We start from the raw sequence: 13,383 nt of genomic DNA, 5'->3' as shown, positions 1-13,383 counted from the left end.
AGAAGCATGGGAGGGTGAGAGAATTCACCAGAGCCAGAGCGGGGAACAGAACAGTCAGACTGACGAAGTACACTGCTGAGGGGAGCGGCAGGCGCTGCTGGAGAGGTCTGCGGGCCATGTGGGACCCTCGCCAGTGGCCTGGGATCGAATCAGAGCTGCAGAGGCTGCGGGCAGCTTCTCAAGCCAGCGCTCAACTGCTGCGCCACCAGGGGAGGCCCTTTAGTCATTTTTTTAACCACTGAATGGCTTCCAGTTATTTTTCCTGTGACCTATCTTGCTTAAAGTGGTCATTGGGTTCCATCTCTCCTTCAAGTATTTTTTTTTTTAAGATTATTTTATTTTTATACAGGAACTGGGGTACAGGCCAGATGTGTGGGAGGGTGAAAGGATTCACTGGAGACAGAGTGGGGAACAGAACAGGCAGACTGAACAAATACACTGCTGAAGGGAGCAGCGGGTGAGTCAGGAGAGGTCTGCTTCACCATGTGGGATTCTCGCTGGCTGGCTGGGATCGCACCTGCGCTGAAGAGGCTGCAAACAGCTTCACAATGCAGTGCTCAACCACCTGCGCCACCAGGGATGCCCTTTCCTTCAAGTATTTTATAGTCATTTTGTAATTCAATCCACTTGCTTGCCTTGATCCTTCAGCTCTCAAATAGAAACCATTCTTCTTATATTATTATTATTATTATTAATTTCTTACAAATATAATAGTGTCATTCTTCACAATCCTAACTAGAGCAGAGCCTGTAGAATTAGATTTTGCAAAGGAATATTAGATTAGGAAACTTTATAAAACCTTAGCCAATCTGCTCATTTTCTTGAACCTTATAGTATGCTCATCAAGTAACAAATATGCAAATATGGTCCCTGGATCCTTCAGCTTAAAGATTATTTCAGGAAGAAAGTTTCTGCAATACAGTTACTTGAATACTCTGAAGAATGAAACATACTAAAAAAAAAAATAGTCTATTATAAAATCATCGCAATGTGGAGAGTATTTCCTAGAGGCTTTGGAATTTGACCAGAATGATGAATATCATATATACCATTTGAGCCGATAAAAGCTATGAGGCAGCAAATTTCCCAGTAAAGGCAACAGTAAATATAGTAAATATAGCACATTGAGTAAATATGAGTAAATATAGCACATTGGTACTGGGTAGACCAGAATACATTAGCCCAGGCTGAAAGCAACTCTCACCTTTAGCTTGAGACATGGCCGAATGTGGGAGAGAAATTATGCTAAATACTTTAAAGTTGTCATTTTTGGGGCCTCCTTGGTGGCGCAGGACAGCACTATCAAGCTATCAAACTATCACCAGCTACTATAGTATGAGTTCAATCGCCCACCAGCAAGGGTGCAGCCTACATGGTGCAGCAGACCTTTCCTGACTTATCCACTGCTCCCCTCAGCAGTGTATTTCAGTCAGACTGCCTGTTCTGCTCCCCACTCTGTCTCTGGTGAATTCTATCACCCCCAGCACCTCAGGTATACACCCCAGTTCTTGTATGCATAAATAAATAAATAAATATTTTTAAAAAATAAAATTGTCATTTTTATCTCCAGTTCTTTCAAATTCTTGAATGACTTTGAATGTTCCATATTTCATGGGTAAATACCAAATAATATACCTTCTATTGTAATACTAAAATAGCATATTTTTACTGTGTTTATTTGGGGAGAATCTTACAATGATTACACACAGGACAATTGTGAACTGTGTAAATAATGTGATCTTGTCATGAAATATTTTTCATTTTGACCTCAGTGTTTTAAACTATTGTCATTGCCTGATGCTCTTTTACAGAACTTTATTTTAGAGATATCAAGTCGTAAGTAAGTCTGGAGAGGAGAATATACAGCTTACTCTTTAAGAGTATGACATTTGAAATTAGTCCCAGGGATGTATGTTCCAGATCCATTAACTACTATGCAATTTACTGAACTGATGACTATCAAAAATCAAAAATCACTCAAGACAGCTGCAAACTCATCTCTTCTTATTTCATCTAGTTGAAATGTACTAATTATTCTCCAAATGTCAGGTCTGGATATTTCTCTGTAAAGACATTTTCTGCTTTTCTGAGGAATTTAGAAATTGGCTCCAAATTGAACTTAGTAGTAGGAAAGCATATACATTTCAGGACTTGCCTATCTTTGCAAAATTTTTAAATGAAAGCAATATTATATTTTTTAGAGTCATCTGTTTGACCATTTAATACATATGTCATGTCTTACCTAATTAGAAGCCAAACATCACTCTACATAGACTGCATAAATTGACAGAGACAGAATGCACCTCATGCAAAGAGCAATGCTACCTACACACCACTTATTACTGCAGAATCTTCGGCAATGAATATCCTATGTGCCCATGTAGCTCATATTTTATATAAAACAACCACAATATCTACCTCCAAAGTTGGCTATATAAAGTCAGCAGTTTTCAGGAACTAAAATGGTAAGGAAAAAGTAAATTAAATTTAATACTACATAACATTAATTCGCAGACATCCCTCAAGAGATTTGCAAGATTCTCTTTTCATTGTTGAGGGAAAATTGGTTATAAAATTCCCACTCATCTATAGCCCCTAATTATTTCTAAACATTTAAAAATTGAAAGTAGTATAATTGACATTCATAGATTTTCTCCAAACTGTATATCCAATGTGGTTATCTGCTAGATCTCATGTTACTGACATTTGCTATTTAATACTGACCTTTTGAATAAAATTACTCTGTTGTCATTAACCTAAACTAAACACAGTAATTGAAAACTGGCATTGATATATTTTATTTACTAACAATCTCTTTCTAAAAGAGTTGCTATAACACCAATGTTTTCATCTTTTTTTTTTAAATATGCTGTAGATTCACATGCTTTATTTTATTAGACTTTATGATTTCCTTCTGTATGTGGAAACACATTATTATCATCATCATAATCATCATCATCACAAATTTATATCCTGCAAAAAGGGTCTGGAAAAGTAGGCTACATTTTGGCTTGGTCCAATGTTGGATGTTTTTTACTCGGATATTTTCTACACAATAACTTCTTCAAGCATAGTTATTGTGGAAGAAACATAAGGACATTTAAAAAAAATATTGATAGAATGATGCTGAATACTCTAAAATATTTTCTAGAATCATGGAAAAATCCCAGAATTGTGTGCATTTCTACTGACCAGTCTCATACCCAGCAAGGTTTCAGTCTGTAGTATTATCTCAGAAAATCAAGTATAAATCTTGCTTATCTCAGCAGCACCTGAGCATTTGTGCATCTAAGTGGCCAAGCAGATACCACATCGCATGCAGGTGAACAGAACAACATACCTCTCCAGTCTTGAGATGAATGTGGATTAATTTAGATTTTTTACAGGTTTTTAACATTCTGAAAACATCATTAAAGACTTAAGCAACCTCAGTTCAGCCCAAAAGACTAATTCTAGTGAAATAGCAAATGTCATTATTAACAAGTAATATTGACATCTATTTTTATGGTCAGGTTATTGAAGTTTTGTTATCATTACTGATACTGAATAGTTCAGCAGAGAGATACATTGGGTAGCTGTTTCCCTTAAATTACCATCATTTGGAACTCAATCATTCTACAAAAATCTGATATCTATGCTTTTTATTAACGTAAAGTAGAAACACGGGATTTTCAAAATGAGAGTCTTTATATTAGAGGATACCATGTTTTACTTGGATAATGAGCCAGTATATAAAATATATATTCTTCATGATAAATTTAGCTGGTTATTAATTAATTGGGACAGAGTTGCAACATACATTATATCTCTTACCTTCTTGACATTTTCTTAAAAATTACAAAATCTAGATCAGATGGTGCAATAAGATTTATGTTTCAAACACTACATTTTGAAAGAAAATCTTCCAAAAATTAGTGTTATTGTAAGTAAATATTTGAAAACATCATTTCCCTAGATTTTAGTAATATAAGAAATTTGTCAAAAGGTCAAAAGTTTATTAGGCATTATGAGCAAACTTCTTTATATACTATGAACCCATCAAACAAATCCTCCCTATTTTCTACTAATTTAGAGTTCTGAGGGTTCTTTTAATCTAAAGATTAGTATTTCTTTGACAGTGTATTGTATGTATAAGCAATACCAAACACAAAATTTGCATTAAAAATTACTCACCTCTTATATAGCCATGAAAACTAGTTCTTTTCAAAATACACAGGAAGGCAGTAAGTTATGGTGGAAAAGATGAGATTGAATCAGACAAATCTGAATTCAGAGTAGGATTTTCCAGATAGATAGTACTTAATTTCTTTGATTCTCAATTTTCTGTATTAAGTATAGTATCAATCTTGTAGTGTGTTTGCAAGGCTTATAATGAATATAAGTATGATGTCTGGCACTTACTAGGGACTCCACAAATGTAGCTGCTTGGTACTATTTCCATCACCAAAATTTATTCTACATTGTATTTCTAGGATAAAAGATTGCAATGCAGTATAAACACGGAAACTTGAGACTTGAGTTCTGAGAGAATCTGTAACCATCCCCCTAAACTTCTTATATTTTTAAATTAAGCACAGCTAAAATAATGTCTCTGTAGCTATAATAATTACCTTAAAGCTATGATTCAATGATTAAATACGTGGACTAACTTCTTAAAATAGTCAGAAATTCTAGGCCATTGATATATACATAAAAGTATGGAAATGAACATCTGAAAAATGAGAAGCAATAAAAGCAGTAAAAGAGACCATACAATAATAGATAAAGGGACATAGAGATAAATGTATTATCTTTAAAATAGGGCATGAGAGCAATATTATATTAAGTTAAAATGGGGTTAGGAATTTGGATAATTTAGTTTCACAAAATTTAAAATTAAAATACATACATGATAATTTAATATTATTTCTAAATACATTTGTGGGTATTAGAATAATTATTTTCCTCTACAGACCTAGGAAATAAAATGAATAATTACACAGGGCAGTGGGCAAAATGTAGTGATGGTAATTATGGAGCTAATGACACAATATTTAAGAAGAATTAGCCTTTATCAGACATGGTGAACAATTAGAGAAAATGGTAAAGGCCTGGAATCTAGAGAGTAGCAGAAAAAATTTTAGAAAAATAGTGTGTCCAATTCCGAATCTAGAAACTCATTGAAGCCTCAGTGCTTAGCTGTCCAATAAATCTATGAGGAATGAAAAGATGTGGAAAGAGAAGAAAAAAAACCTTTTCTTATCAATATGATAAACATTTTAATAAAATTATAATAGATAAATACTTAAAATTTTTATTACATACTTTCAATTTTCCAAAGGCAATTTTAAGAATTATGTGGTTAAGACTCTACTAAAAAGAACCATCTCTACTAAAAACAACTATCAAACAATAATATTTGTTCAAAGGAAAATTTAAAAGCTCCCTGATACAGCCCACAAAAACCAGGCAGTTACTTCACACCAAAGTGGGTTTATACAGAAACAACAATAAAATGACAATTTGGAAAGTACAATTCATCAAGTGCACACATGTTCCTAGAACAAAAGCCTAAACCTACTTTTATGGATTCTCTTATTGGTAGTGAAGTACTGTAAAATTATGGTTCTATTTGGGAAATAATTTTTATGATCATCCAATATCAGATATCTACATTATACATTAACATATTAAGCATCTTAGACCATGAAATTAAATTAACTTTTTAAACTTTGAGTTTTGCCATCATAATTGATCCTTTTTATTTATATTAATATTTTCTGTTTTTCATTTTATTATGTTATCTGTTCATTTTTCTACATAACTAACATTCATTAGGGCACAATTTGTGGAATATTGCTTTCTTCTTGAAATTATTTTTTCCTCTCTCAAAAAATATTCTGGACCGAGGCCCCGCCCACTCCGGGCCCGACCTCCCGTGACCTTGGTGGTGCTGAAGGGTGTCCCGGTGGTGCTGAAGGGTGTCCTCGCGCTGCTGTCCCCCAAGCTGCTCTACAAGCTGGCGCGCATGGGGCACAGGGACGAGATCGTGCTCGCAGATGTGAACTTCCCCATGTCCTCCGTCTGCCGGTGCGACCCACAGGAGATCCGCGCAGACTGCCTGGGCATCCCCCAGCTCCTGGAGGCCGTGCTGCAGCTGCTACCCCTGGACAGCTACGTGGAGAGCCCGGCCGCTGTCATGGAGCTGGTGCCCACTGACAAGGAGAGGGGCCTTCAGACCCCCGTGTGGGGGAGCTACCGGTCCATCCTCTGCAAGGCGGGCTGTACGAGCCAGCTGGCCAAGATCGAGAGGTTTGCGTTTTACTAACGGGCCAAGAAGGCCTTTGCTGTTGTGGCAATAGGGGACACGGCCCTCTACGGGAACCTCATCCTCAAGAAGCGGGTGCTGGTCCCCCCGACGCCCTGTGCTAGGCCTGACAAGACCCGGGGCCGTCAAGGTGGAGGGATGGCTTGCTCCCTGCTCATGAATACAATGGAAAAGCTCCCCCCAAAAAATATATTCTGTACTTTTCCCAGTCTTCAAACAACTAAGAGAAAATATGATGAGACAATGCACAAGAAATTGAGAAACAAAGGTAATGATTCCTTATATTTTTTACCAACAGGTTTGAAATCGACCAAGGCCTTCCAAAAAGACAATACCTTATACTGAGGTAAACATTACAGCCTACAGGGCAAATCTAGCACATTACTTGTATTTGTAAATAAAGTAAATCGAATACAGTTACAGTCATTATCGTTCAGATTTACATATCTCTATCACTTCTTTAGTGTGATAATAGAGTTGAGGAGTTGTAACTGAGATCTTATATGTCATAAAATGGAAAATATTTGCAAACTTATCGATTGCAAAAAAATGGTGCTGATGTCTGCCTTAAACTATAGGATAAGACTATAATAGTGTTATGTGATATATATATATGTTGTAAATGAATATATATGCTATATCATTATAGAATATGTTATAAATAATAGGAAGAGTACAGAGGTATTACTTTCTGTATAAGAAATTATTTTTCAGTAGTCACGCTTCTTATTATGCAAATGACAAGAAAAAATATTTTTGCTTTAAGACAAGAGCTACTCCCAACTTTGCAAACAAATGTAAGATACAATGCAATCTTCAATAACACATATACAATTTAAAGTCAAAAAATCCCAAGTACGATTATGTATAACTGAGCAGACTTTATGTCTAGCCTCACAAGATCAACATATTCATATACCTCCACTTCAATTGACTTGTTAAATCTATAATATGAAAGACTTTTGACATGTTGGAGGAAATGGTTGAATCTGTGAACTGAAAGAAAATATTGTGATTCTAAAGGAATCAAAGTTTGGGGCTCCTCATTTATTTCTAAGGTGCTGTTACAACATATCTAGCTAATCCCAACAAGTCTGCATTCCCTATGTGCTTTTCGCCTAAAGAACTGGGACAGTTTGCAGGGATGAATTAGTGCAACCTATCGCTGCTGATGAGATTGGAGAAGCAACTTCATTCTCATCTGTGAAGGAGGGCACATTTATAAAGAGACAGCTAAATTATTAAAGTTCAATTCCACACATTTCAAAACAGTCCTTTAAAAATAATTGCTGTCATTAGTGTAGTAGTCTTTCAGGAAAATGACAAGACTGTTGATTTATATTCTCACTTTTAAAATTCCATCACCCATTTCCCTGAGGTAAAATGATTCTAGTGACTTAAATCTCCAAATAGGAAACCACATTTACATTATATATGACTTTAATATTTTTTCACTCTTTAATTAATTTTTTGAGAAATAAAGTGCAAATTTGAGTCTATGTTAATGAAGTTAGTGATTAATTACTTGTGCTCTCATCTGGAGTTTTTTTAACCAGGAAAAGCAAATATTAAAAGTCCCAGTAGTATAGACTAACAATATATGTCTGCCAAGTGCTTATGATAAAAAGTGAAGTGTTTTTCCAGAAATTTTGAGGATTTAAGTATCTATATTTACACAGGAAATTATTCAAAATTAACTTTAGCTGAACATTCTATTTTTTAAATTTATTACTTAAGTAAGGCTTTCTATGGCACTAAGTGTGTTGTTTATATGTGTATTTTATGTGCATGATTAGAAACTTCAACAGAGCTATTTAAACTCATATTCCAGGAACATTGCCTTTTAGCTGATTTTTTTAAATTAAAACACACTATTGGGGGTCACCAGATACATTGCAAAAGATTCAATTAAATTTGACTTGAGGCTAAAAAGACATAAGTATTTAGTATAAATATGACCCAGATGATTACATGTGACACACTAAAAAATTGAAGAAAAAAAAATCTATTCATCTAAAATTCAACCTTATTTTGACTTAAAACAATACTTCTCTTAAGGTTAAAGTTTGTAAGTTCAATATGAGTTGAAATTAAGGTACCAACAAGGTTACACTCCTTTTGGAAGGTCTAGGGTTTTAAAAAGCTGTTAACTCGCTTTTCCCAGCTTCAAGAATCCATCCACATTTCTTAGTTCATGGCTTCTTTCCTCCCCATCTATTTTTTTTAAACGATTTATTTATTTTTATACAAGAACTGGGGTACAGGCCAGAGGCTCGAGAGGGTGAGAGGATTCACCAGAGACAGAGTGGGGAGCAGAAAAGGCAGACTGACTGACTGAAATACACTGCTGAGGGGAGCTGAGGGGAGCTGAGGGGAACAGAGGGCGCGGCAGGAGAGGTCTGCGCCGCACATGTAGGAATTTTCCTGGCTGGCCATGAATCCAACCTGCACTGCAGAGGGTGCGGACAGCTACTCATGCTGTGCTCAACCCACTGCACCACCGGGGAGGCCCCCTCCTCATCTTAAAATCAATTCAGTTGTATTCCTTCCACTTTCCTTCTATAGTCAGATCTCCCTCTGCCTACAGACAAAAAAGGATTTCTACTTTTAAGGACCCATGAGATTAACTTTAGTCACACATCTAATCCAAGATAAATTCCCCATTCCTATGTTTTTAATTAACCACAATTGCAAAAGTCCCTTTTGCCATATAAGGTACCACATTCTCGTGTTGCTGGGTTTCAGATATGGACATCTTTGGCAGGCCATTAGACTGTGTAACACAATGGTTTACTAAAGATATCAATTAAATCTGAAGGTAGAAACACTGTTATAGACTAATTTTGCTCCAGCCTGGCTGTCACTAGAATAACCTACTGAGCACCAAATACCATGCTAGAATAACTGATCAGTATTGTAGAGAACAGATTCTAGCAGATTCTGAGGCTTTAAAGGCTACACTGGGGAAAGAATCACTAATATAGGGTATGGGTAGGTAATCTCTGGCCTGTTAAGCAAATTTAGCCAAGTGATTTGTTTTATATATATGTGATTGTTTTGTACAATTTTTATTGTGTTATCTTTTACTGTATATAATTGATAGGCCATAAAATTTACTCTATGTTTCAATAATATTTGAAAAATTGTGCTATCATTCTGTAGAATTGATTTCCCAAAAATGTCCATGCTGTTTTCTCCATGATGTCCAGAGTAGGCTTTTTTCAATATATGTAGGTATATGGCAGTCCTGTGGGCCTTTAGAGAAACTTTAATCGAATTCAAGAATGCAAATGACCTAGATTTAGGAATATCTCCTGAAATAAACATTTTGTTGCAGAAGTCTACTGAAGATAGGTTACAATTCTAGAAGCAAAGTTTTGTTATATGAAGTCATCCTCTCCTCAATGCCACATATTCCTAACCCATTCCCGAGCATAGGCTATAACCCATAGTTTATTCCATCTACTTTAGAATTTACAGCTTTGTAAATTATCCATACGTATGTAATTAAATCTGATCTTTTCTCCTACTAATCTGTCTCATGGTAATTCGTTTGCTCTTCCTGAACAAGAAAAACCCAGAGGGGTGGAGGTATGCTCTCCTGAGCTCCAACAATTTCCTCTATCTCATTCTAGCACATTTTTTATCATCCCAATAAGTATCTCTACAGCAGTTACCACTCACTACCATCACTGCTTTCCCTCAGCACATGGCAATTTAATTTCTGTCTCTGAAGATTTGTCTATTCTGGATATTTAGTGAAAATGAGATTATGAAGTATGCAGTTTTTTTGTGTCTTGTTTCTTTCACTTAACATAACGTTTCCAAGTTTTACCTGGTTATAAAACGCGGCCAAGGTGGGGGAGAGGCCACTGTCTATGGGTTCTCACTCTTGCACTCACAATTACAAGACATCACTCAGGCTCAGGGTGCAACAAAAATGGGGTTTACTATCAAAGAGGAGATTGGGAAGAAGGAAGGCTACAGATGGCCATCTATCCTACCCCAGAGAGTCCAGTAGTCTAAAACAAATGCTGCTTATACAAAATGGTGCTGTCCCTTTGACAAGAGCCTGGAGCTGGTGGCAGGCTCAGCAGTAGATCAGGATGCAACTCACAATGACATCTAGAGGTGATCATAGGTGGGGTTGCTGAGGTGATACCATAGCAATACATGCCAGCAGTCCAAAGGCCAAGCTGGACAGCATCCTATGCCAGACCAGATAGTACCAGATGCAATAGCACTAGGGAGGTGGTGCCAAAGGATCAAAAGTGGTGATAGATCTCTGAGGTGGCCTGACAAAAGTCAGTAGCAGTGCCAACCACAGATCAGCAGTGCTGGGCAATAAAGTTGGTCAACACTGGGCACCAGGAGTTGGTGCCAGAGACACCAGTGTTACAGCTCTTTGTAAACCGTTGGCAAACACCAATAGCAAACCACTTTTTTAGAGATAATAGGTAGGCTGATGGTGCTCTTTACAGGCAATGTCAGAGGCAGGACCAGAGGCATATGTAGCAGCTAGGTCTCTGCAAAGGTCTGAAGAGGTCTGGGATTCTACAGAGGCCTCAAAGTCTTGACAAATGTGTCTGCAGCCCTCTGCTCAATGTTTCTTTCCTGAAGCTTTCAGACTAATGGCTAAATCTGACTCCTGCCCTTATAGCCCTGCTTATAGCCTCTTGAGGATCCCTACCTTTCAAGTCCGATTGGACTATTTTCAATTCTAGCTGTTTGATTGGTGCTTACTAAGCACCAATCAGATTGCTCCATTTTCAATTCCTCAATGGACTCAAAACATTGAATGGAACTGGTGAGAGCTCACACCTGGTTTGTCCATCAGAGCTCTAATCTGATTGGTCCATTTCTAATCCCTGTGCCATATTCAAAAGCGAAATCCCAGCCACCTGCCCAGACCTGACCTGCACTAAGTCAGTGCAGGCTCTGTGGTGGTGCACAAAGGGGAGCCACTGTGCAGCCAGCCTCAGCAGGTGGAAGGCAGGCTGCACTCAGTGCAGCTTGGCGGGGCTAGGTGTAGAGACACAGGAGGGTTGCAACAGGGCTGGAGTGCAGGTCCCCACAGTTCCAGGGCAGGCAGCCTCAAAGCCCACCATGGCACAGGCTTGCTCTGGGCCAGGGTGAGGAAACTACTGGTGCCTGCGGGCAGAGCTCAAAGTTGCTCCCAGGCTGCAAATGCTGAGGTTGAGGGCCTACCTGCAGGTGGCACACAGAACCAGCTAAGCCTCAGCCTGTGGGAATGCCCTGTACCTGCCAGGACCACAGGGCCCATTTCATTTGCACCATGAGTCAGTAGTTTACTCATTTCTGTTACTAAATGAAACTCAAATTTAACAGGTCTTCTTGTTTTATTTGTTAAATCTAGTAGTCCTATACACTAATATAATTGTAGAGTAAAAACAGGCTTGAGTTTTGTTAAATGTGTAACTTTCCAAACACCCCCATTTTATCTCTGTATTCTTTTTAACACTCAAAGCCCATAGATTACTATCAAAGACAGGAGGGGCTCTTTATTTTACTATATCAGTGATAGCTGATCTGTCGCTGGAACTCTGATTCCCCCTTCATTCTTCCTTAGCGAAACACTGCTACTTCCTAAGCAGCAGCTCTCATTTAAATTTTACAATCTGTCTCGTTAATGTCTTTGGGTCAAAATAAAATCTTGGGAAGGGCCTCCCCTGGTGGCGCAGTGGTTGAGCGCTGGGCCATGAAGCTGCCCGCAGCCTCTGCAGTGCTGGTTCGATCCCTGGCCACCGGCGTGGGTCCCACATGGTGCACAGACCTCTCCTGCTGCGCCCACTGCTCCCCTCAGCAGTGTATTTCATAGGTCTGCCTGTTCTGTTCCCACTCTGGCTCTGGTGAATTCTCTCACCCTCCTGCGCTTCTGACTGTATCCAGTGCTTGTATAAACAAATAAATAAATCTTTAAAAATAAAAAAAAAAAATCTTGGGCATGCATTGTACTCAGTTACCATATTTTTTTTATTTTCTTTTATTCTAAAATAATTACTCAATTCATTTTTGTTTCAACATATTGATACTTTCAGAGTCCAAGTCACTTATTTTCTTGAAGATGGCAGATTTGCTCTACTCCAAATCTGGGATAAATTAAATGTCAAAATAAATAATGAAGTCAACTGTATGGTGACAAATGGAAACTAGAACTCTGGTGGCAAACATAATGTAGTGTATACATATGTTGATTTATAAGGCTGAACACATAAAACCCATAAATATTATAAACCAGTACTACTTCAATTAATAAAAGTTATATTAAAGGATTAAAATTCATGGAGCAAAATAGAATTTCAAAGGTCCACACTAACGTAAATGATAAATAAACAAGGAGACTGATTTTAAACTCCAACTTTCACAAAGAAAAAACACTGATAGAAATATCAAACCAGGTAGGGAAAAGAATATTTTTTCCTATTCCCTCTGGTGTCATTGCCTCTTCTTTGCTTTTCCAAAGTTTCTAATTGCTTTTGTATCTTCCCCTTTATTTTATTCACCACAATCAACAGTAGAAAGAAAGTTCTTTATGAAAGAGACTTACTTGTGATTTAGAGTGTGTCTACATGGTTTTCAAAACCCATAAGTCAAATATCTATGTTGAACACTGTATTACTTTCAGGGTCTCAATCCCCAAGTTCTGTCTAAAATGTCTGTTACTAAGCACACACACACACACACACACATGCTATACAATGTACTTGTGCTATGTTAATAAGCTCAACTAACTGTCTCCTCTGCTATAGATACTGTTCCCTGATTTCTGCCTGATTTTCTGCTGCATGCTGTATAAAAGTGAGAAGAAAATGTAAAGAATAGAGAATAGAGATTTACAGATTTTGTCATAGGGTAAAGAGTTTCCTCCCTGGACAGAACATGAATGGCTTGTCATTTTTTCTATAAAAGGAAAAATTCCCTCTGTCTATACTGTTTATCCATTACATCAATGCAATCATGTGAGCCGCACAATTTTTTTTTTTTGTGGGACCCTCACCAGTGGCCGGGGATCCAACTGGCACTGCAGAGGCTGCGGGCAGCCTCACAACCCAGCG

General features: G+C 37.5%; 1 protein-coding gene across 1 annotated transcript; it reads left to right on the top strand.

Annotated features, from left to right (window-relative positions):
- The first annotated feature begins 6,007 nt into the window (after nt 1–6,007).
- On the top strand, nt 6,008–6,330 carry LOC119234486 (fucose mutarotase-like). The gene has a single exon (XM_037497461.2). It carries the CDS (start codon nt 6,008–6,010, stop codon nt 6,305–6,307), a length of 300 nt encoding a protein of 99 aa, XP_037353358.1. The 3' UTR covers nt 6,308–6,330.
- The last annotated feature ends 7,053 nt before the right edge of the window (nt 6,331–13,383 follow it).

This window comes from Talpa occidentalis, unplaced genomic scaffold (assembly GCF_014898055.3).
Source record: "Talpa occidentalis isolate TD23 unplaced genomic scaffold, MPIMG_talOcc4v2.1 talOcc4.8, whole genome shotgun sequence".
Lineage (NCBI taxonomy): Eukaryota > Metazoa > Chordata > Mammalia > Eulipotyphla > Talpidae > Talpa > Talpa occidentalis.
This window is presented reverse-complemented; position numbering and strand designations above follow the sequence as displayed.

What these genes read in the sequence shown, in the direction of transcription:
- LOC119234486 (XM_037497461.2), top strand. Translation starts at nt 6,008, where the DNA reads ATGGGGCACAGGGACGAGATCGTGCTCGCAGATGTGAACTTCCCCATG.